This window comes from Anomaloglossus baeobatrachus, chromosome 6 (genome assembly GCF_048569485.1).
Source record: "Anomaloglossus baeobatrachus isolate aAnoBae1 chromosome 6, aAnoBae1.hap1, whole genome shotgun sequence".
Lineage (NCBI taxonomy): Eukaryota > Metazoa > Chordata > Amphibia > Anura > Aromobatidae > Anomaloglossus > Anomaloglossus baeobatrachus.
Window position 1 is genome coordinate 115,594,988 of NC_134358.1, and position 23,842 is coordinate 115,618,829.

Genomic DNA, 23,842 nt, shown 5'->3' on the forward strand with positions numbered 1-23,842 from the left:
TTTTGGACAAACATCTGAATTTTTTTAACCCCTTAGATAAACTTAAACCTATACATGTTTGGCGTCACCGAACTCATACCGACCTGAGGCATCACACCGACTCATCAGGTTGACCATATAGTGAACACGGTGAATATAAAATATCCCATAAACCATCATGCAATCGCACGTTTTTTGCAATTGTTTACGAACTTGGAATTTTTTTGCTGTTTTCCAGTACACTATATGGTAAAACACATGGATTCATTTAAAAGTACAACTTGTCCTGCAAAAAATAAGCCCTCATATGGCAAGATTGACGGAAAAATAAAAAAATAAAAAGTTACGGCTCTTGGAAAAAGGGGAGCAAAACAAAAAAAAAAAACAAAAAAAAAAATCACCCGGAGGTGAAGGGGTTAAAGTTCTCTCTCTCTACAATGGAAAGTGTATATCCGCAGTAAAATGCGTATTTTAGCTTGTGTGTTACCATTCTAACCCACACGGCTATTGCCTTGGTGATCATAAAGCTGGTGGCAGACTCCTCTGAAATCCAAAGACTGATAAAGAAAAGCAATAAAATAATTAGCGCAAAATACAGACCTGCAAACAATCCAGAGATGTGCTTACAATCCGCGGGCACTTGGACTGGCATGCAAGCTCAAAGGGTAAAAAGTATTTGTCGGCTTCAATAAAAGTCGCCTTTGACTTGACGGGTGGAAGGGTGCTGGACCCGGCCTTTCCATCTCCTTGGGGAGGACTAAGAATATAAAGAAATAAGGGACAATTAATATGCAGCCTGTCTCTATATGTGCGCTGTCACACCTGTATATGCAGGTTGTATACATGCCATCAGTATACTGCAATCATTACATTAAAGTCATATGAAAAAGTTTGGGCACCCCTATTAATGTTAACCTTTTTTCTTTATAACAATTTGGGTTTTTCCAACAGCTATTTCAGTTTCATATATCTAATAACTGATGGACTCAGTAATATTTCTGGATTGAAATTAGGTTTATTGTACCAACAGAAAATGTGCAATCCGCATTTAAACAAAATTTGACCAATGCAAAAGTATGGGCACCTCAACATAAAAGTGACATTAATATTTTGTAGATCCTCCTTTTGCAAAAATCACAGCCTCTGGTCGCTTCCTGTAGCTTTTAATGAGTTCCTGGATCCTGGATGAAGGTATATTTGACCATTCCTGTTTACAAAACAATTCCAGTTCAGTTAAGTTTGATGGTCGCCGAGCATGGACAGCCGCTTCAAATCATCCCACAGATTTTCAATGATATTCAGGTCTGGGGACTGGGATGGCCATTCCAGAACATTGTAATTGTTCCTCTGCATGAATGCCTGAGTAGATTTGGAGCGGTGTTTTGGATCATTGTCTTGCTGAAATATCCATCCCCTGCGAAAACTTCAACTTCGTCACGGATTCTTGCACATTATTGTCAAGAATCTGCTGATACTGAGTTGAATCCATGCAACCCTCAACTTTAACAAGATTTATGGTGCCGGCATTGGCCACACAGCCCCAAAGCATGACGGAACCTCCACCAAATTTTACTGTGGGTAGCAAGTGCTTTTCTTGGAATACCGTGTTTTTTTGCCTCCATGCATAACGCCTTTTTATATGACCAAACAACTCAATCTTTGTTTCATCAGTCCACAGGACCTTCTTCCAAAATGTAACTGTCTTGTCCAAATGTGCTTTTGCATACCTCAGGCGACTGTTTGTGGCGTGCTTGCAGAAACGGCTTCTTTCGCATCACTCTCCCATACAGCTTCTCCTTGTGCAACGTGCGCTGTATTGTTGACTGATGCACATTGACACCATCTGCAGCAAGATGAAGCTGCAGGTCTTTGGAGGTGGTCTGTGGATTGTCCTTGACTGTTCTCACCATTCTTCTTCTCTGCCTTCCTGATATTTTTCTTGGCCTGCCACTTCTGGGCTTAATAAGAACTGTACCTGTGTTCTTCCATTTCCTTACTATGTTCCTCACAGTGGAAACTGACAGTTTAAATCTCTGAGACAACTTTTTGTATCCTTCCCCTGAACAACTATGTTGAATAATCTTTGTTTTCAGATCATTTGAGAGTTGTTTTGAGGAGCCCATGATGCCACTCTTCATAGGAGATTCAACTAGGAGAACAACTTGCAAGTGGCCACCTTAAATACCTTTTCTCATGATTGGATACACCTGCCTATGAAGTTCAAAGCTCAATGAGGTTACAAAACCAATTTAGTGCTTTAGTAAGTCAGTAAAAAGTAGTTAGGAGTGTTCAAATCAAGAAATTGATAAGGGTGCCCATACTTTTGCACCGGTCAAATTTTGTTTAAATACGGATTGCACCTTTTCTGTTAGTACAATAAACCTCATTTCAATCCAGAAATATTACTGAGTCCATCAGTTATTAGATATATGAAACTGAAATAGCTGTTGCAAAAACCCAAATTGTTATAAAGAAAAAAGGTTAACATTAATAGGGGTGCCCAAACTTTTTCATATGACTGTATATGGAAACCCTAAAATCACCGGTCTTTACCATGGAAACCTTTACCACAGAGAACACCAAAATGTGCAGAATACTAACGCCAATGCAATTATTGGGCCACTTGGTACAAAAATTGGCACGTAAGCCCTCATTTACCTACTTTATGATTAAATAAAATTACACACTCGACAACTCAGGGACTGATATTTTGACATTTTTTATTTTAGGGAGATATGATTCATTAAATGCATTTTTTTTTCCTCTCTCTTAAGTCACTTATTTTAATTTAGTGCTTTTCACTTACGTTTATTGCACCAAATTCATCAAAATTACGCAAGTGCTTCATGAATTTTGCACACAGTGAAGAATGTTTTTTTTTTCCTGTCTAAACATTTGTAAGGGTAAGAGGCTGCAGCGTTTCCAAAAGGTCGCAAAAATTGCTCAAAAATTCTTAGTTTACATAAAATCACTGGGTATAACTAGGTGGGAGCACGTCTGCGACTTTTTGGAAAGTTGATGAATTAGGCTAAGTTCACACTTCCGTTGTTTTGCATCAGTCACAATCCGTAGCCTTGAGGAATTACGGTATCCTGCAAAATATTTTGCAGGAATCCTGTTTTTCACCATAGACTTCTATTAGTGACGGATTGCGACTGATGATGCTGCGTTGCATCCGCTGCGTCACGGTCAGTCGTTTTATAACTGACCGCCGGGCGGGAGCAACGCAGCCTGTAACGTTTTTTGAGCAGCACGATCCGTAGGATTTTGCTGCGCATGCTCTCTCTGGCTCCCTGCCCCCGTAACCAGGATTAACATCGGGTAACCAAGCAATGCGCTTTGGTTAGTTACCCGATAATTACAGTGGTTACGGGTGCAGGGAGCCCGCGCTAAGCTGGTATCCAAGATAAATATCGGGTAACCAAGCAAAAAGTGCTTTGCTTATACCCGATATTTATCCTGGATACAGTGTGCAAGGAGGCCGACACTTCACCACTCGGCTCCGCCCCCTCCCGCACTCCGCATGTGTACACACGTACACACACACACACACACACACACACACACACACACACACACACACACTTGTCCCCCAGCCATGCAGTCCCCGCAGCACTGACGTCCTCAGCTCCACGGCCCCCGCTCGGCTCCACCCCCTCGCGCTCCGCCCCCTCCCTCACTCCGCATGTGTACACACACACACTCCTCTGTCCCCAGCCATGCAGACCGCGGCACTGACGTCCTCAGCTCCGCCCCCCGAACTCCGCCCCCCGAACTCCGCCCCCCGAACTCCGCCCCCCGAACTCCGCCCCCCGAACTCCGCCCCCCGAACTCCGCCCCCCCGAACTCCGCCCCCCGAACTCCGCCCCCCGAACTCCGCCCCCAGCACACAACGGAGTCCGACAATGAAATTCTTTGTCATCCGTTGTCATCCATTGTACAACGCATCAGTCACATGCGTCAAGCAACGCATGTGACTGATGCAAAACAACGGAAGTGTGAACTTAGCCTTAGACAAAAGCATGCAGAAGGCCTAAACTGCACAAAGTGGAGATCTTTAAAGAAAGGTAAAAAATAAAAAGCAGGAGAACACAAAATAGACTTCAAAAAGGCACAAATGGAAAGAGGAAATTGGCGCAAATCAAAAGACAACATGAAATAGGTGCAAAAGCAAAAATCAATTGAGACTCTAAAATGTGTAAAATGCAAAATATACTTTACCTTTGTTTTTCTGCCTCACACTTGATCTCTTCTGTAAAAAGAAAAAAAAATAAAAGAACACAATTAGAAAATACAGTATTTAAAAAAAAAAAAGAAAAAAAACGAAGGTAAAAAGCGAATAAATTAGTAGCATGACCGCCATATGCTAAAGACCCTACAGGACTGGAAGGAAGGGGTTAAACTTGTGCTGCCGTAGACAAGTTGACCATGAAAGATAAATCCTGGATAGAGATTTGTCCACGTGTTTCAGAGTAAAAACCTCCTTCAGGACAATGAACACTTTTTCTTTGTTTTCTACTCAATAACACATTAACACATACATCGCTATTAGGGATGATGGAATACCTCAAATATTCGGCTTCGCGAATATCCGACGAATAGGTCGCCGCTATGCGAATATTCGATGCGCAATGTAAGTCTATGGGAGGCTCGAATAGTTCCGAATAGTTGTTATTCGGGTTTCCCATAGACCTACATTGCGCATCGAATATTTACGAATAGCGGCGACTTAATTGGCAAATATTCGCGAAGCCGAATATTTGAGGTATTCGATCATCCCTAATCGCTATCTATGATTTCTTTTTCATGGTCTCCTTGATTATGGAGTGCGGTTTAGCCCATTCCTTACAGTCCTCTATTCACAGTGGCACGGGTGCAGCCATATCAGGGCTCTTCAGTGATTGTGACTTTCACAACCCTCCAGCTTTCCTCATTCTTACCACTTGTGTGTCACAGATAAGACCCTAGTTTGCGCCATTTATCTCTCCAGCTACTACTTCATTTGTTTACACCCTAAAGACAGACAGCCATTACTGGTCAGGTCTGGTGATGGACACCACTTGTACCTGTCAGCCTGATGGTAAGGTGTAATCTGTAATACGGGCTGGCCAATGTGGGCATGCAGCACTCAGAAGATCTGTAGGAGATCCCCCCCACACCGACGGCCGCTCTGATCACACAAGGAAGGCCAGCAATATTACAAAACTCATTGTGATCTGCCCTTTACTACTGTAAAAGCCTCCCCAGTGCCGCGTACGTAGACTATTTCTGCAACCTCTGTGTGAGTCATCAGGGACGCAGGCTTTGTATAAAGGACTATGCGGCGGGGACTCATTAGTCAGACTACTGCGCTGTCCTGGGAACACGAGGCTTCCAGCTCTGTAGATCCCAATCTATCCCCGGAGAGGAGGATTCCAGCGGAGGTGGCCGTCTCGCCCTCATTTGTAAGCAACATGAAGTAAAAGATTAATGCTAGCCACACACATTACCTCATTTACACCCGCAGACTAATAAGCCATCACCCCCACCCTCGCTGTACAGCCACAGGAGCACGCCGGAGCCCAGTATACAGTGTATGATCATCTGCTGCACTGACAACTATGGGGACAAGCAGTGTGTAGAGGCCGCTTCTATTTAAGCCATGTCCATGTAGTGATCGGCCTTCAAATTTGGAATATACGTTGGGAAAACTGGTGATCAATGTGTCAAAAGCTATCCAAGGGTCCCAATTAACCCAGCAGAGGAAGAATCAGTCTTCCAAAGTATACCGAGGCTCGCCACAGAATTATGTGTATTGTGTAGTATACGGTCTACATAGAGGCCTACCGGTGACATCGTGGCATGCAATGAACCCGGCCACTGCTGTGTGTCAATTATATCGAGGCTCCGCGCAGAATTATGTATATTGTGTAGTATACGGTCTACATAGAGGCCTACCGGTGACATCGTGGCATGCAATGAACCCGGCCACTGCTGTGTGTCAATTATATTGAGGCTCCGCGCAGAATTATGTATATTGTGTAGTATACGGTCTACATAGAGGCCTACCGGTGACATCGTGGCATGCAATGAACCCGGCCACTGCTGTGTGTCAATTATATCGAGGCTCCGCGCAGAATTATGCATCTTGTGTAGTATATGGTCTACATAGAGGCCTACCGGTGACATCGTGCCATGCAATGAACCCGGCCACTGCTGTGTGTCAATTATATCGAGGCTCCGCGCAGAATTATGTATATTGTGTAGTATACGGTCTACATAGAGGCCTACCGGTGACATCGTGGCATGCAATGAACCCGGCCACTGCTGTGTGTCAATTATATCGAGGCTCCGCGCAGAATTATGTATATTGTGTAGTATACGGTCTACATAGAGGCCTACCGGTGACATCGTGGCATGCAATGAACCCGGCCACTGCTGTGTGTCAATTATATCGAGGCTCCGCACAGAATTATGTGTATTGTGTAGTATACGGTCTACATAGAGGCCTACCGGTGACACAGCGCCTCGTGGCATGCAATGAACCCGGCTACTGCTGTGTGTCAATTACATCAGACATGGTGTGACCACAGCCACAGAAGTTTGTATAACTACTAAAACAGAGGAATAAACTTCCATACACAAATATATCAGTGCTGGAGCAATACTATTTATGTTTTAATAATGTGTCCAGCATGGAAAAAGTTACAAAACTTTGCAAATCACTTGAATTAGAGTATTTGTCTTCATAACTATTAGAAAAAAAAAAATTGTGTGTAGGTGGCTTCTAAACTGTGGCCTTTCCCAGGCTATATACTGCCTTCAGCTGCATTATCAGAATGTTCTCATTTGGAGTACAGACGATGGCAGTGATGGGTCAGCATCTGTGTCTCACTAACTGGGGGGATATGCTGCTGCAGGAAATTCGTCTGATAAACCACACTCAGAGGAGAATACAGGTGCTGAGCCTTTCACTGCAATCATCTGTACTCCAAATGAGTACATTCTGATATTGGTGAAGATAAAGGCAGCAAAAAGACTGCATGCAAGTCACTTCCAAACCATTGCTTTTCCCAAATTTTTGCTAAAGGAATAAATACAAATTCCTTAATAAAGTGATTTGAAAAATGTCATGTCTTATTCAGCGCCAGCCATTACTGTATTATTCACATGGTTTACACTGCGGGTATGTCATAGTCCTGTTTGAAGGAATCAAGATAGATAGATAGATAGATAATAGAGGAGACACAGAGAGGAGACAGGGACAGAGAGAGAGGGACAGGGACAGAGAGAGAGGGACAGGGACAGAGAGAGAGAGAGAGGGACAGGGACAGAGAGAGAGAGAGAGAGAGGGACAGGGACAGAGAGAGAGAGAGAGAGGGACAGGGACAGAGAGAGAGAGAGAGAGGGACAGGGACATAGAGAGAGAGAGAGAGGGACAGGGACAGAGACAGAGAGAGAGGGACAGGGACAGAGAGAGAGGGACAGGGACAGAGAGAGAGAGAGAGAGGGACAGGGACAGAGAGAGAGAGAGAGAGAGGGACAGGGACAGAGAGAGAGGGACAGGGACAGAGAGAGAGAGGGACAGAGAGAGAGAGACAGGGACAGAGAGAGAGGGACAGGGACAGAGCGAGAGGGACAGAGAGAGGGACAGAGAGAGGGACAGGGACAGAGAGGGAGAGTACGGATGGATGGATAGAGGGATAGAGGGATAGATAGAGGGATAGATAATAGAGGCGATAGACAGATCTGTGTCTATTATAACGCCATCTATGTCAGAATACTGGAATATATCAGAAATAACACAGAGGTGGTAAATGAAGTTCTAGAAGTTATTATCTGACAGATCAGTGAGGGATGAAATGTCTCACACCAATGAGCCGTGTCTCTAGGCCCGTACCACAATACATCCATAGTTCAGACACGGATATAATTTAGAGCGGAGAAGCTCCTGGTATCTAGGAGGACGTCTTCTGCACCATTGGATTTTCTTCTTATTTGTCTGCTCCTGGTCTGGGCGGTTTTCCCTCAGTAATAATAGCAGGCTTTCTGTGTGAGCTGTCATGCGTCCATCTAACAGTCTCTATATAGGATTTTTATATAATCTCAGTATAATGATTGGTCCTTATCTACTAAATTTTTGTTCAAGTACTATATGGCGGCATTATTCATTATCACTATGTGGTGGTATTAATCATGTGATGGTGATAGTCAGGCAGTGCTTTATTATTCAATGCTTGTGCATTTTGGTCAATATATAGGAATATTGAGCAAGGACATGCCAATGAAATCAAAGACCTGATGTGTTTCTGCAGAGTGTAGATGTATCTGTGGCTCTGGGCTATGATCAGCACTTGTCATCATCAGTAATTACAGGCAGACCTTAGCAGTGATTACACTGCATATCTGTGGGTATGTGATAAACACTAATGTGAAGATTGCCATGTTATCTATTATAAAGAACAAAGCTTATTATATATCCTGAGCGCAGCAGGGACACTCCCCGTCAGCAGTCAGTGAGAAGCCTGGCAGCTTATACCACAGATACACATGATATTGTGATCCGCTCCGCATCCCCTCCTTATCACTCATATCCAGAATGAGCACAGCACAAGACGTCTTCACAACTAGACACGACTCCAGGCATCAGCATCGTGTGACATCTAGCTCTGCGCACAGCACAGAACAGTGTACAGCTTGTATAACAGTGTAAATTTGGTGCCCTCTAAATAACTCCACACACAGCCATTAATGTCTAAACCGCTGGAAACAAAAGTGAGTACACCCCCTAACTGCAAACTGCCAAATTGTGCCCATATTTTATGTGGCCACCATTATTTTCAAGCCCTGTATTAACTCTCTTGGGCATGGAGCTTCACAGGAGCCACGGGAACCTCTTCCATCCTCCATGATGACATCATAGAGCTGGTGACTGTTAGAGACCTTGTACTCCTGCACCTTCCATTTCAGGATGCCCCAGAAATGCTCAATAGGGTTTAGGTCTGGAGACGCTTGGCCAGTCCAGCACCTTTATCCTCAATTTCTTTAACAAGCCAGTGGTCATCTTGGTGGTGTATTTAGGATCGCTATCTTTTTGGAATACGGACCTGCGGCCCAGTTTTAAAAGGGAGGGGATCATGCTCTGCTTCCGTATGTCACATGTTGGCATTCATGGATCCCTCAATGAACTTATCTCCACAGCCAGCAGCACTCATGCAGCCCCAAACCCTGACACTCCCACCACCATGCCTGACTGTATGCAGGACACACCTGTCTTTGTACTCCTCTCCTGGTTGCCACCACAAACGCTTGACACCATCTGAACCAAATAAGTTTATCTTGGTCTCGTCAGACCACAGAACATAGTTCCAGTAATCCATGTCCTTAGTCTGCTTGTCTTCAGCAAACTGTACACAGGTTTTCTTTTGCATCATCTTTAGAAGAGGCTTCCTTCTGAGACGACAGCCATGCAAACCAATTTGATGCAGTGTGCAGTGTATGGTCTGAGCACTGACAGGCTGAAGACCATTGGTCTCTCAGAATTTTAAAATATTTAGAAAACCACAAACTTCATGAATACTTGTTACATAGTATTGGTATATCACGTAAAATCCCAATAAAATACATTTACGTTTGTGCGTGTAATGTGAAAAACGTGGAAAGGTTCATGAGCTCTGAATACTTTTATCGGGCACTGCTTTTATATATATAATGTGTGTGTGTGTGTGTGTGTGTGTGTATATTACTGCTGTCACAATGGTATAAAACACTTCTCTACATAATGGAGCAGCAATAGATTGGCATGGACTGACCCAGGGCCGGCTCCAGGCTTTTGTGGGCCCTGGGCGAAATAGTCTCAGTGGGCCCCATCCACACATAGACATGCACAGATACATACACATACAGGAATACGTACACATACATATTTAAAGAGAAATTCACAAAAACACATAAATAGACATAAATCTAGACACAGTCATATACACTGACATACATAGATACACATCATACACACGCGCGCACACACACACACACACACACACACACACACACACACACACATTATTATTATATATTTATCCTGTATATATATTTCTAATATTAGGAAGCCGGCAACAGCCTCATTCACCTCCCGGCTTGTCTAACAGACATAGCCGCACATAGAGCACACTAACACTGCTGTATATACATCACAAGAGAGGCTGGGGACAAACACATTACTGGGGGAATGTATATTACTGAGGAAAGGGGTATACAGCAATGGGGGGCATACAGCTCTAGAGGAGGGCAGTGACTGAGGTGGGGGGGACAAACAGCTGTGAGGTGAAGGGGTGACATGCAGCTCTGGGGGTATACAGTTCTGGGGTGGGGGGGGGGACATACAGCTCTGAGGGGGTATACAGCACCTGGGTGGAGGGAACATACAGCTCTGAGGGGGTATACAGAACCTGGGTGGAGGGGACATACAACTCTGGGGGTATAGTAGTTTGCAGCCCCCATATTGTGTTATGAAGCCCCCATTGTCCTCCATATAGTATTATGTAGCCCCCATATGCACTATGCAGCCCCCATATAACATTAAGCAGCCCCCATATAGCACAATGCAGACCTAGATAGCATTAGGCACCCTCATGTAGTATACAGCCCTAAATACCACAGTGCAGAGCCAGATAGCATTAAGCACCCTCATGTAGTGCAGAGCCCCTATATAGTACATTGCAGAGTCAGATAGCATTAGGCACCCTCATGTAGTATACAGCCCCTATATACCACAGTGCAGAGCCAGATAGCATTACGCACCCTCATATAGTACACAGCACCTATGCTATATAGCACAGTGCAGAGCCAGATAGCATTAGGTATCCTCATGTAGTACACAGACCTATATAGTACAGTGCAGACCCAGACAGCACAGTGCAGAGCCAGATAGCATTAGACACCCTCATGTAGCATACAGCTTGTATATAGCACAGCCTGTATATAGCACAGTGCAGAGCCAGATAGCAATAGGCACCCTCATGTAGCATACAGCTTGTATATAGGCTATATACAAGCTGTATGCTACATGAGGGTGCCTATTGCTATCTGGCTCTGCACTGTGCTATATACAGGCTGTGCTATATAACATAGCACAGCCTGTATACAGCACAGTGCAGAGCCAGATAGCAGTAGGCACCCTCATGTAGAATACAGTGATTAATACTCAGTGGCGTAACTAGAGTTTGATGGGCCCTGGTGCAAATTTTGGACCGGGGCCCCCCTCCACGTTCACCGAGACTTAGGGTACGGAATAATGACACTGACACTTGGGGTACAGGATAATGACGCTGACACTTGGCTCTTACCCTCAGTACCCTGCTTTCCCATGTTCGGATATCCATCTTGTCCTCAGCACCCAGCTTCCCCATATCAGTGCATGGGAAAGCTGGGTGCTGAGGGAAAGAGCCTTTTTCCCTCAGGACAAAACATTTCCATCCCATACTTGTATCTTTGTCCCCCCTTGTATACAGATCTCCAAATACTATAATGGCCCCCACATAGCCTTCCGTATAATATAAAGGGTCCAACATAACCCTTGATATATTAGAATGCACCCCCATAGTTCTCCATGTATTATAATTCACCCCATAGTTCTCCATATATTATACTGCACCACATAGGCCTCCAGTTTTATAACGCACACCCATAGTCCATGTATAAGGTAGCCTCCATATTCCTCCATATATTATAATGTAGCCCCCATAGTCCTATATGTATTATAATGTAGCGCCATAAATCATCATATTGTATTATGCAGCCCCATACTCCTCCATGTATAATGCACCCCTATATTCCATGTATAAGGTGTCCTTCATTTTGTATTATGCAGCCCCATACTCCTCCATGTATAATGCACCCTTAGTCCATGTATAAGGTGTCCTTCATGTTTATTATGTAGTCCCATAGACCTCCATGTATCATGGAGTCAGCACCCCCAGGCCTCCATGTGTCATGCAGCCAGCAAAATAAAAAAACAAGTACCTCTCTTCTCCTTCCGACCCCTGCGACCGCGGTAGTTACTCCCCTGCCCCCATATCTCACACACCCTGCTCCCCATACAGCCTGCACCCCCATATCACACACTACACCCCCATATCTCACACACCCTGCTCCCCATACAGCCTGCACCCCCATATCATACACACTACACCCCCACATCTCACACACCCTGCTCCCCATACAGCCTGCACCCCCCAGATCACACACACTACACCCCCATATCTCACACACCCTGCCTGTACCGCAACTTACCCCTCTCAAACACTCTGCACCCCTTCACATCCTTCTGTCACAGTCTGCACCCCTCACATGCCACTCACCCTGCAGCTGCCCCCTTTCCCCTCATGTCCCCTCTTTTCTTATTACCAGTCATGTGTCCAAATCTCCTTCAAATCTCCTGCAAATCTCCTCTTGCTTTCTGCCCGGCATCCTGTGTCTCCTCACACACAGTCACACGGGCGTGACATCATCGCAGGTCCTGCAGGATGGAGATTCCGTCTTCTGTGCAGGTCAGGAGCACTCCTGAAGCTCAGAAACGGCTGGTGGGCCTCTCCAGGTCAGGGGCCCCTCTACTGACACTGGGCTACCCTGACTCACAGGCCGGCCCCCTGACGCTCGCATTGTCGGCAACTACACAGCGGCACTACACATAGGGGCCCGGCAGCCGACTCTGCAGAGCGGCTGCCGGGCCCCTATATGTACTAGTGCCGCTGTGTAGTGGCCGGCCTGTGAGTCAGGGGAGCCCAGTGTCAGTAGAGGGGCGGCTCACTTCTCCTCGTTCCCCCGCTGATCCGGTCTCCTCGGCGCGTCGTCCATTGCTGTCGCTCGCTCTGACCTCTCAGCAGGCACGCAGTGATGACGTCACCGCGGTCCTCTGCAGAGCTGTCAGAACGCCGACAGTCACAGTGGGGAGAATGATCTCTCTCATCATTGCTCTCAATTGTATCGGCACCTGCGATGCCGAAGCAATTGAAAGCGCGATCCTCGGCGGGGGGCGGTGACAGCACGGCCACCGGGCCCCCCTGAGTAGCGGTGCGCCACTCCTGCCACCGCGAGTGGGCCCCCCGACAGCTCAGGGCCCCAGCATTTGACCGGGTTTGCCGGGTGCTGGCACCGGCCCTGGACTGACCTATAAAATATGGAAGCTACGGACACTGAATTTGTTTAAATCTTTAAGGTTTCTTTAGGTGCTTTGATAATATAAATGATTCACAAATTTGAAGGCTCAGTTGACTGCGCCTGTGATCTCCCATCTCAGTAAGTAATAAACTCACAGCACAACTCCAGTGTTTTGGGGGGTTTTTTCAGAGCTGGAGTTACATAGTTACTAAGGTTGAAAAAAGACCTAGGTCCATCTGGTTCAACCTTCCTCCACCAGTTCTACATTTGGTCACTAAGTCATTTATAACCAACAATGTTGTGTGTAGTGAGGAAATCCTCCAGCCCTTTTTTGAAAGCTGTTATAGTATCTGCCATTACTACCTCTTGTGGTAGGGCATTCCACAGTCTGACCGCTCTAACTGTAAAGAACCCTTTCCCATTTAGCTGTCGGAATCGCTTTTCTTCCACTCGCAGTGAGTGCCCCCTGGTCCTTAGTATTGTCTTTGGAAGAAATAAGTCATGTATGTGCCAGTCCTTTATATTGACCACACATGTATTTATACATATAAATGAGATCTCCTCTGAGACGTCTTTTTTCTAAGCTAAACATATCTAACTTTTTCAACCTGTCATCATATGGGAGGCCTCCATTCCTTGTAATAGTCTAGTTGCCCGCCTTTGAACTGCCTCTAACTTCTGAATGTCCTTTTTAAAATGTGGAGCCCAAAACTGGATCCCATATTCCAGATGTGGCCTTACAAGTGATTTATAGAGGGGTAACAATACGTTGGGATCCCGGGATCTAATCTCTCTTTTTATACACCCTAAAATCTTGTTTTCTTTAGCAGCTGCTGCCTGACATTGAGTGCTGCTGCTCCGCTTATTTGTAATGAGGATACCCAAGTCCTTCTGTTCTGTAGTCCCGAGTTTACTTCCATTTAATGTATATGCAGCTATAGGATTACTCCGTCCTAGGTGCATTACTTTACATTTATCAACATTAAATCTCATTTGCCAAGTATCTGCCCATTCTGACATCTTATCCAGATCTTTTTGTAATATTGTACTATCTTGTCCGTTTTTAATATCCTACATAGTTTGGTGTCATCAGCAAAGACTGACACTTTACTATCAATCCCATCCACAAGGTCATTAATAAAGAGAATAAAAAGAATTGGTCCTAGCACAGATCCCTGCGCCACCCCACTGCTGACTATGGCCCATTTAGAGAATGTACCATTTATGACTACTCTTTGTTTCCTATCTTTTAGCCAATTCCTTACCCAGTTGCATATAGTTTCCCCTAGTCCTTGCTTCTGGAGCTTTAGTATAAGGCTATTATGTGGTAAAGTATCAAATGCCTTTGCAAAGTCCAAATAAATCACATCAGCTGCATTACCAATATCCAGGTTTGCACTTACCCCCTCATAGAACCCCAACAGGTTGGTTAGACACGACTTATCTTTCATGAATCCATGCTGTTTGTCAGTTATTATATTATTTTCTGCAATATATTTTTGCATGTCATCCCTTAAAATGCCCTCAAAAACAAACTTTGCATACTACTGATGTCAGGCTTACTGGACGGTAGTTGCCTGGATCTACCCTCTTACCTTTCTTAAATATCGGTACCACATCAGCAATCCTCTAATCCTGAGGCACCAACCCTATTACAGGCGAGTCTAAAAAGATGAGATACAGCGGTCTGTCAATTACGGAGCTCAATTCCCTCAATATTCGTGGATGAATGCCATCTGGTCCTGGGGATTTGTCAATGTTTAATTTACTCAGACATAGGCGTACTTCTTCTTGTGTTAAATTAATTATATCGGGTGGTGAACTTTGATTTTTCACTTGTTGAATGATCCCTGGTACAGTCAGTTCCTTGGTGAACACAGATGAGAAATGCCTATTTAATATCTCAGTCTTTTGTTTGTCCTCTATAACTAACTTACTATATTTTAAGGGGCCAATACTATCCTTTGTTTTCCTTTTAGCATTAATGTATTTATAAAAGATTTTGGGATTTATTTTAACAACAAATTGAACGTGCCACACATACGATGGGGGCGTTGCAAATTGCATATGAAATCGTATGCGAAATTGCAACGTGTAAAGCAGGCTTAACTTCTGAGTGGTTGAAAGTCAGATGTTACGTCACAAGCTCTCAATACATCTCTATGAAAGTCAGAAGAAGGCCAGACCGAGGCTCTCATAGAGCTGTATTGAGTTGTGACCTCCAGCGTGCTCCATGAAATACTGGAGCAGCCGGCAGATCACAAATAGCCAGAGACCGACCAGAGCAGCAGGATAGAAGATGAAGCTGTTAAAAGAGGAGTAGAATACATGAGGCAGAGATTTACATTAAGAAAAATCCGCACCCTCTGGCAGAATACTGCACCCGCGGTTTTGCTGTGGGTTGCTCCCTGCAGTTTTTTACCAATTTCTATGGCAAATACTGCAGGTACCTGCGGAAAAGAAGTGACATGCTCACATTCTGCAACAAAACCTAGAGGTAAAAAAAATGCAGTGTGTGCACAGCAATTTTTTTTTCCCCATAGGTTTTGCTAGGGAAGGACTGCAGCAAGCTTAGGAACAAAAAACGCACCTTTTCTGCTGTGAAAACCGCAGTGTGCGCACAGGGCCTTAAAAAGCCACTTCTGCGGTGCAAAAAAAAAAAACCTAAAACACTAGGGTGGGGCTTTAAATGATCACTGGGATCTGATCTCTAGGATCTCCACAATCCTGATTATGACCCAAGCTGAACATTTAGTCATATTCATCATTTCAACAAAGAATGGGTATCAAACACACACACACAGGAGTACTTTTTCCATAAAATATAACAATCTTTATTAGAATCATAGAAGTATACATATATGTGGATTAAAATACAATTGTTCATCAATGTATATAGGTATAAGGAGGACATATATATATTGCCCCAATGGGGACAGTGATGCCAATGTGTGGAAAGCGCTGTGGAATTAACAGCATTATATAAATGAATAAATATTATTATAGCTGTGACCACAATATGAGGACATACCTGGTCTACAAGGTTCAGCACTCATCTGACCTTATTTGAATAGTAAGGCCATAGCCAGAAAGCACAGGAATTTGCAGGAAATTCAATTACAATTATAGCTGCAATTGCAATCGGCTGCAGTTTTGCGGGCGAGAGACACGCTCTAAGGCCGGAGTCACACTTGTGAGTGCCTCGCGTGTAACTCGCGTGAGTCTCCCATTGCATCACCCAGCATGGCCGCTCACTCTCCGGACAGGAGCGGGTCGGTTGCATGTATCTCTGTGCAGCTGAGATGCTCCTGTGAGGAGAGTGTGCGGCCGTGCCGGGTGATGCAATGGGAGACTCGCGCGAGTTACACGCAAGGCACTGGCAAGTGTGATACTGACCTAACACAGAATCATGTACCTGTAAACAAAAAAAGCAAAAAAAAAAAAACCTGTCCCAAATAATGTCCCTTTGAAAACAAAAAAAAAAACTGCAGAAGCTGCATGCCACAGCGGGTTTTGGCCATCGCACCGTCGCTCCTTCTTGGCTCGGTCAGCACAGAATGACTATTCAAATCAAGTCCAGGCACTGGTGCATCATGGAGCGGCCTATCATTTACAGACAGCTTCCCAGAGGCGCGACACCTCCGGCTCAACAGGGCCAGAGAAGGGCAGAAATAGGTGGAATCTAGTAGGTGGAAAGTGCTTTTAATTGTTTGGCCCCGCCATGATGCACTGATTGCCTGCACCTGGTTTGCCGATTCCTTCTATGCCGACAGGGTCCCTTTAATAAGCCCTTTTATTCTTCGTATGAGTGAAGATTATCACGATTCTGTCTTCTAGTATAAAGTAACTGCGACATTGGTCAGCTGGAGCGCTGTCACATGTGACTGAAAGTCATCAAATTATTCACATCACTAACAAGTGTAACATCAGCACTAAGTGAGGTCGACAGGGGGCCCGGCACACAGGACACGGGGCCCAGGACACAGGACAGGGGGCCCGGCACACAGGACAGGGGGCCCGGCACACAGGACAGGGGGCCCGGCACACAGGACAGGGGGCCCGGCACACAGGACAGGGGGCCCGGCACACAGGACAGGGGGCCCGGCACACAGGACAGGGGGCCCGGCACACAGGACAGGGGGCCCGGCACACAGGACAGGGGGCCCGGCACAAAGGACAGGGGGCCCGGCACACAGGACAGGGGGCCCGGCACACAGGACAGGGGGCACGGCACACAGGACAGGGGCCCAGGACACTGGGCACGGCACACATGGCACGGAACGCAGGACACGGGGCACGGCACGCAGGACACGGGGCACGGCACGCAGGACACGGGGCACGGCACCCATGACACGGGGCACGGCACCCATGACACGGGGCACGGCACCCATGACACGGGGCACGGCACCCATGACACGGGGCACGGCAGCCATGACACGGGGCACGGCACCCATGACACGGGGCACGGCACCCATGACACGGCGCACATGACACGGCGCACATGACACGGCACACATGACACGGCGCACATGACACGGGGCACATGACACGGGGCACAGGACAGGGGGCCCGGCACACAGGACAGGGGGCCCGGCACACAGGACAGGGGGCCCGGCACACAGGACAGGGGGCCCGGCACACAGGACAGGGGGCCCGGCACACAGGACAGGGGGCCCGGCACACAGGACAGGGGGCCCGGCACACAGGACAGGGGGCCCGGCACACAGGACAGGGGGCCCGGCACACAGGACAGGGGGCCCGGCACACAGGACAGGGGGCCCGGCACACAGGACAGGGGGCCCGGCACACAGGACAGGGGGCCCGGCACACAGGACAGGGGGCCCGGCACACAGGACAGGGGGCCCGGCACACAGGACAGGGGGCCCGGCACACAGGACAGGGGGCCCGGCACACAGGACAGGGGGCCCGGCACACAGGACAGGGGGCCCGGCACACAGGACAGGGGGCCCGGCACACAGGACAGGGGGCCCGGCACACAGGACAGGGGGCCCGGCACACAGGACAGGGGGCCCGGCACACAGGACAGGGGGCCCGGCACACAGGACAGGGGGCCCGGCACACAGGACAGGGGGCCCGGCACACAGGACAGGGGGCCCGGCACACAGGACAGGGGGCCCGGCACACAGGACAGGGGGCCCGGCACACAGGACAGGGGGCCCGGCACACAGGACAGGGGGCCCGGCACACAGGACAGGGGGCCCGGCACACAGGACAGGGGGCCCGGCACACAGGACAGGGGGCCCGGCACACAGGACAGGGGGCACGGCACACAGGACAGGGGGCACGGCACACAGGACAGGGGGCACAGCACACAGGACAGGGGGCACAGCACACAGGACAGGGGGCACAGCACACAGGACAGGGGGCACAGCACACAGGACAGGGGGCACAGCACACAGGACAGGGGGCACAGCACACAGGACAGGGGGCACAGCACACAGGACAGGGGGCACAGCACACAGGACAGGGGGCACAGCACACAGGACAGGGGGCACAGCACACAGGACAGGGGGCACAGCACACAGGACAGGGGGCACAGCACACAGGACAGGGGGCACAGCACACAGGACAGGGGGCACAGCACACAGGACAGGGGGCACAGCACACAGGACAGGGGGCACAGCACACAGGACAGGGGCATGTGTCCCTTTATATATAACTGCATCATGTACATCAAAGTGATGGAAGTCAGGTCATTCAATGCTATTACTTTTCTTTTTCTTTTAATATATCGGCACACACAGAGGTCGGAGTGACATGACACAATCACACATCGCCTTTTGTTCACCAGGAAACGTGAGCGTGACCCGGTGACTGGAAACAGAGATGCAGAAGTAGAAGAAGGGAAAGGCAATAAAAAGGTCATACTAAAGTATGAAGTATTTACATATTATGCATTGCCTATACAGCGCCATCATATACGATTACTGTCCCCATCGGGGCTCACAATATAAATTCTGGAGCAGTAAGGCTATGTGCGCACTAGACCGTTTTTCCCGCGGATTTACCCGCGGATTTGCCCCGGAAATTTCTTGAGAAATGTCTGCAATCTTTGTGCAGACATTTCCCATGAAATTCAATGAGAAAAAAAAATAGCTGTGCGCACTGTGCGGATTTTTCTCAAGAAAATTTCTTGAGAAAATTTTCTCGAGAAACTTTCTTGAGAAAATGTGCATGTCCATTAATTTCCGCAGGTACCTGCGGTATTCCGGGGGTATTCCGCAGGTAGCAATGATGTGCGGTATACCACCGGAATAGCCGCGATTTACCTGCGGTAATGCCCATCGCTGCCTGCGGTTTTGCAGGAAGCGATGTCATTATGCCAGGAAGAGGAGCAGAGGAAACACACGTCGCACTCCCTGGACGCCGCACAGAAGCACTTCCCTGCGACCTCCAGGTGCCCGTGCAGTGTGTGTCCTGCTCCGGCCTCGCGGCTGCCTGCACTGCAGGGTGTCAGTGTCTGCCCGCAGTGTCAGCAGCCTGTCACGCGGCAGCGCAGGCAGACACTGACATCCTGCAGTGCTGGGAGCCGCGGGGATGACGATCGCTGCTGTCAGGAGGTGAGATCATTACCTGCTGTGACGATCTCCTGCCTCCTGACGTCAGCGCTGTCACTGCTGTCTATGCCCGTCTCGCGAGCGGCCCGAGACTGTCACTAGCGGTGACGTCACGGGCTCTCGCGATAAGTCAGTGACAGCGCTGACGTCAGCAGTACAGGAGATGATCACAGCAGGTAATGATCTCATCTATGCTCCTGATGGCAGCGCTCGTCATCCCCTGCAGTGACCTGAGCTGACCTATTGATGTTAGCTCAGGTCACTGCATTGCTCTCCCAGCCAATGGGGAACATTCTGTTTTTCATTGACTGGGACAGCGACTATGGTATGGATCGCCGTGCCCCCCCCCCCCCCTTATTGGATTACGCCGGACGTGGAATTGATTGTGCTCTTTTCAATAAATTGGTTAAAGAGGGAATGTTTTGGGGAGTGTTTTTTCAAATAAAACATTTTGTTGTCTATTTTTTAATTATTACTGACTGGGTTGGCGATGTCGGGTATCTGATAGACGCCTGACCTCACCAACCCCAGGGCTTGATGCCAGGTGACATTACACATCTGGCATCAACCCCATATATTACCCCGTTTGCCAACGCACCAGGGCGCGGGATGAGCTGGGGCAAAGCGCCAGGATTGGCACGTCTAATGGATGCGCCACTTCTGGGGCGGCTGCGGCCTGCTATTTTTAGGCTGGGGAGTGCCCAATAACAGTGGACCTCCCTAGTCTGAGAATATCAGACCCCAGCTGTCCGCTTTACCTTGGCTGGTGATCCAATATGGGGGGGACCCCACGTTTTTTGTTTTAAATTATTTATATAATTTAAAATAACAGCGTGGGGTGCCCACTGTTTTGGATTATCAGCCAAGGTGAAGCTGCCAGCGGTGGTCTGCAGGCTGCAGCCGTCTGCTTTACCCTAGCTGGCTACAAAAAATGGGGGGACCTCACGTCATTTTTTTTTAATTATTTATTTATTTTATGGCTAAATACAAGGCTAAGCACCCTTTAGGCTACTTTCACACATCCGGCTTGAGCTCTGCGGCTCAATCCGGCTGTGCAAGCTATGCAACGGATGCGGTGAAAACACCGCATCCTTTGCATAGGTTTTTCCTTTGCGGCCAGTCCGGTTTTTGCCGCTTGCGGCATGCTACTGAGCATGCGCAGTGGCAAAAACCGCATGCGGCGGCCGGATGCGGTTATTGCCGCATCGCGCCGCATCCGGCCGCCATAGGCATGTATTGAAAAATGTGCCGCATCGGCCGAATGCGGCGCGATGCGGTTTTTTTTGCCGCACGAAAAAACGTGCCAGGCAACGTTCCATCCGGCCGCCGCATCGGCTACATCTGCCGCATGCAGCAAAAAACGGACGGAACGCAAGGCCATGCGGCACTAATTAAAGTCTATGCAGGAAAATCGCAACCGGCAGCAAAAAAAACCGGTTGCGATTTTCATGCAAAGTGCCGGATTGTGCCGCATAGCAAAAACCGGAGGTGTGAAAGTAGCCTAAGTGCCACATGAAAGTCACTAAAGGGTGCCAGCTTAGAAAATGCAGGGAGGTGGAACATTATATAGGTTTTTCTCATCTATCTATCTATCTATCTATCTATCTATCCATCTATCCCTCTATCTATCTATCCCTCTATCTATCTATCCATCTATCCCTCTATCTATCTATCCCTCTATCTATCCCTCTATCTATCTATCCCTCTATCTATCTCTCTATCTATCTATCTATCTATCTATCCATCTATCCCTCTATCTATCTATCTATCTATCTATCTATCCCTCTATCTATCTATCTATCCCTCTATCTATCTATCCCTCTATCTATCTATCCCTCTATCTATCTATCTATCTATCCCTCTATCTATCTATCTATCTATCTATCCATCTATCCCTCTATCTATCCCTCTATCTATCTATTCATCTATCTATCTATCTATTCATCTATCTATCCCTCTATCTATCTATCTATTCATCTATCCATCTTTCCCTCTATCCATTATCTGTCTATCGATTATCTTTATTATTTATTGCAGGGACAAACCTGCGGTAAATCCGCGGTAAATCCGCGGCAAATTCGCGGCAAATCCGCGGCAAATCCGCGGCAAAAACGCATGCGGATTTGGTGCGGATTTTTTCCGCAGGTCCGGAAATCTTTCACTGGCAGAAGTTTCTCAAGAAATTTTCTTGAGAAACTTCACATTTCTAGTGCGCACATAAAGTCTTTGGAGTGAGGGAGGAAATTGTTGCCTTGCAGTGCTGGGGTCCTGGGTTAAAATCGCACCAAGGACAACATCTGCAAGGAGTTTGTATGTTCTCCCCGTGTTTGTGTGGGTTTCCTCCCACAGGCAGGTGTACAGCCGCCTATATGTACAATTCTACGTATAGAATACATATAAGTAGTAGCATATAAAATATATGGGTCGGACCTATCACAATTTATGTCTAATTATTAGTGCAAACCTAGACTTGACAGTCTTGAACTGCCTCATTAAAGGGAATCTGTCACCCTTTTGCATTTTTTTAGTTATTAATATGGGCATCCAAGTGGCGTAAAGGTGAAATTAGCCATACCTGTATGCCTCCTGGACAATGGGGTCAATGGCAAAAATCCTCTTTTATATCTTCCGGGCTATAGGGCGTCTGCTGCCCGGAAGATAAGCCTGCCTCCTGTCTCATCATACAGGATTCCTCCTCCCTTTCTCTTTCCTGGTGTCCCTTTGACTCGCGCCTGCACGTTATGCCTGCCGTCGCTTCCCTGCGCTGTGAAGCAGCAGTAATTCCCTGGTGCCTGTGCACAGCAAAACTGAAGCCTGTGCCCACAAAAGGGTGGGACGGCTTGTGAAGATTGTGAAGGCTAAGCTTTTCAGCACAGGTAAGTTGCCTGTACGCTGTTGTGAACAAAATAAAATTATAAAAGATATGACATCGGTCTTCCCTATTTTTGATAACCAGCACAGGTAAAGCAGACCGCTGCGGGTTACAGCCCTCAGCTGTCTGCTTTACCTTAGCTTCTTATGAAAAAAATTATTTATTTCCATCATTAAAAAAAAAAAACCAAATGGAGTCGGGTCCCCCCTATTTTTGATAACCAAGGTAAAGTAGACAGCTGGGGGCTGGTATCAGGCTGGAAAGGCCCATGGATATTTGGTCCTTCCCAGTGTAAAAATAGCAGCCCGCAGCAACCCTAGAAGTGGCGGATCTATTAGATGTGCCAATTCTGTCACTTTGCCCAGCTTTTCCCAAATACTCTGGAGCAGTGACAATTGGGGTAATATTTTTGAGTTTATGTCAGCTGTGAATCGACAGGTGGCATCAAAACCCATGGATTAGTAATGTACAGGTCTCCATCAGACACCAGCATTACTAACCCAGCAAGTGTAGAGTTAAAAAACAAAAAAAAAAACAAAAACATACTGTAAACATTATTTACTTAAATGAAGGCCCCCCCTCCCCCCACGCCCTGGATTATTTATTAGTTAAAAATAAACACTCAAAGGTCCGACGTAATCCATTGCTGTAATGTCCCACAACGTCCATCGAATCCTATCGAGCTTTGTTCCGAGAACAAGGCTCCATAGGTCACTTCCGGTAAGTGGCAGGTACAGAAAATTCCTCTCTATTTTTGTTAAACAGCCAAGGTAAAGCAGACTGCTGAGGGTGGTCTGTGTTACCTGCGCCAATCATCAAAAACAGGGGAGATAACATGTACAATTTTTTTTTTTTATATTCCCTATAATCATTTGTTTGCAGGGCAACGGTCATGCTCTTACCCCCATTTTTCTTCCTTTTGCAGCCATTTTACTACCACTATTACGATGACCATTTTACAGCAACACAGTTCCGATCCCCATTGATTATATGGGGTTGGGGATCAAGTTCGGATCAAGTCCAGGTCCTGAACGAAACTTTTAACTAAAATCTGGCTGAACCCAAACTTCCACAGGTCAGGTCATCCCTTATTTTCATATGTACTATCGATTTAGGAAATAAGAATTAAAATGATTGTTGCGCTTTAACATTCTCCAGTTACATTGACAATTTGCGGACCTGACAGACCACACATCAGTTTCTGTGATTCTCCAGCATAACATCTATATTGCTTGCTTTTTTTCTCATCAATTTTAAAAACTGTAAGTAAACTGTT

At 47.0% G+C, this 23,842-nt stretch overlaps 1 protein-coding gene across 1 annotated transcript in view; it reads right to left on the reverse strand.

Annotated features, from left to right (window-relative positions):
- The window catches only part of ARFGEF1 (ARF guanine nucleotide exchange factor 1), a 298,382-nt gene that overhangs the window by 200,583 nt on the left and 73,957 nt on the right, over nt 1-23,842 (reverse strand). The window contains exons 2-3 of the mRNA XM_075353189.1: nt 4,201-4,231; nt 580-736 (exon numbers count right to left, since the gene is read on the reverse strand). Of these exons, the coding sequence (XP_075209304.1) occupies nt 580-736; nt 4,201-4,231 (188 nt within the window). The remainder of the gene's footprint in view (nt 1-579; nt 737-4,200; nt 4,232-23,842) is intronic.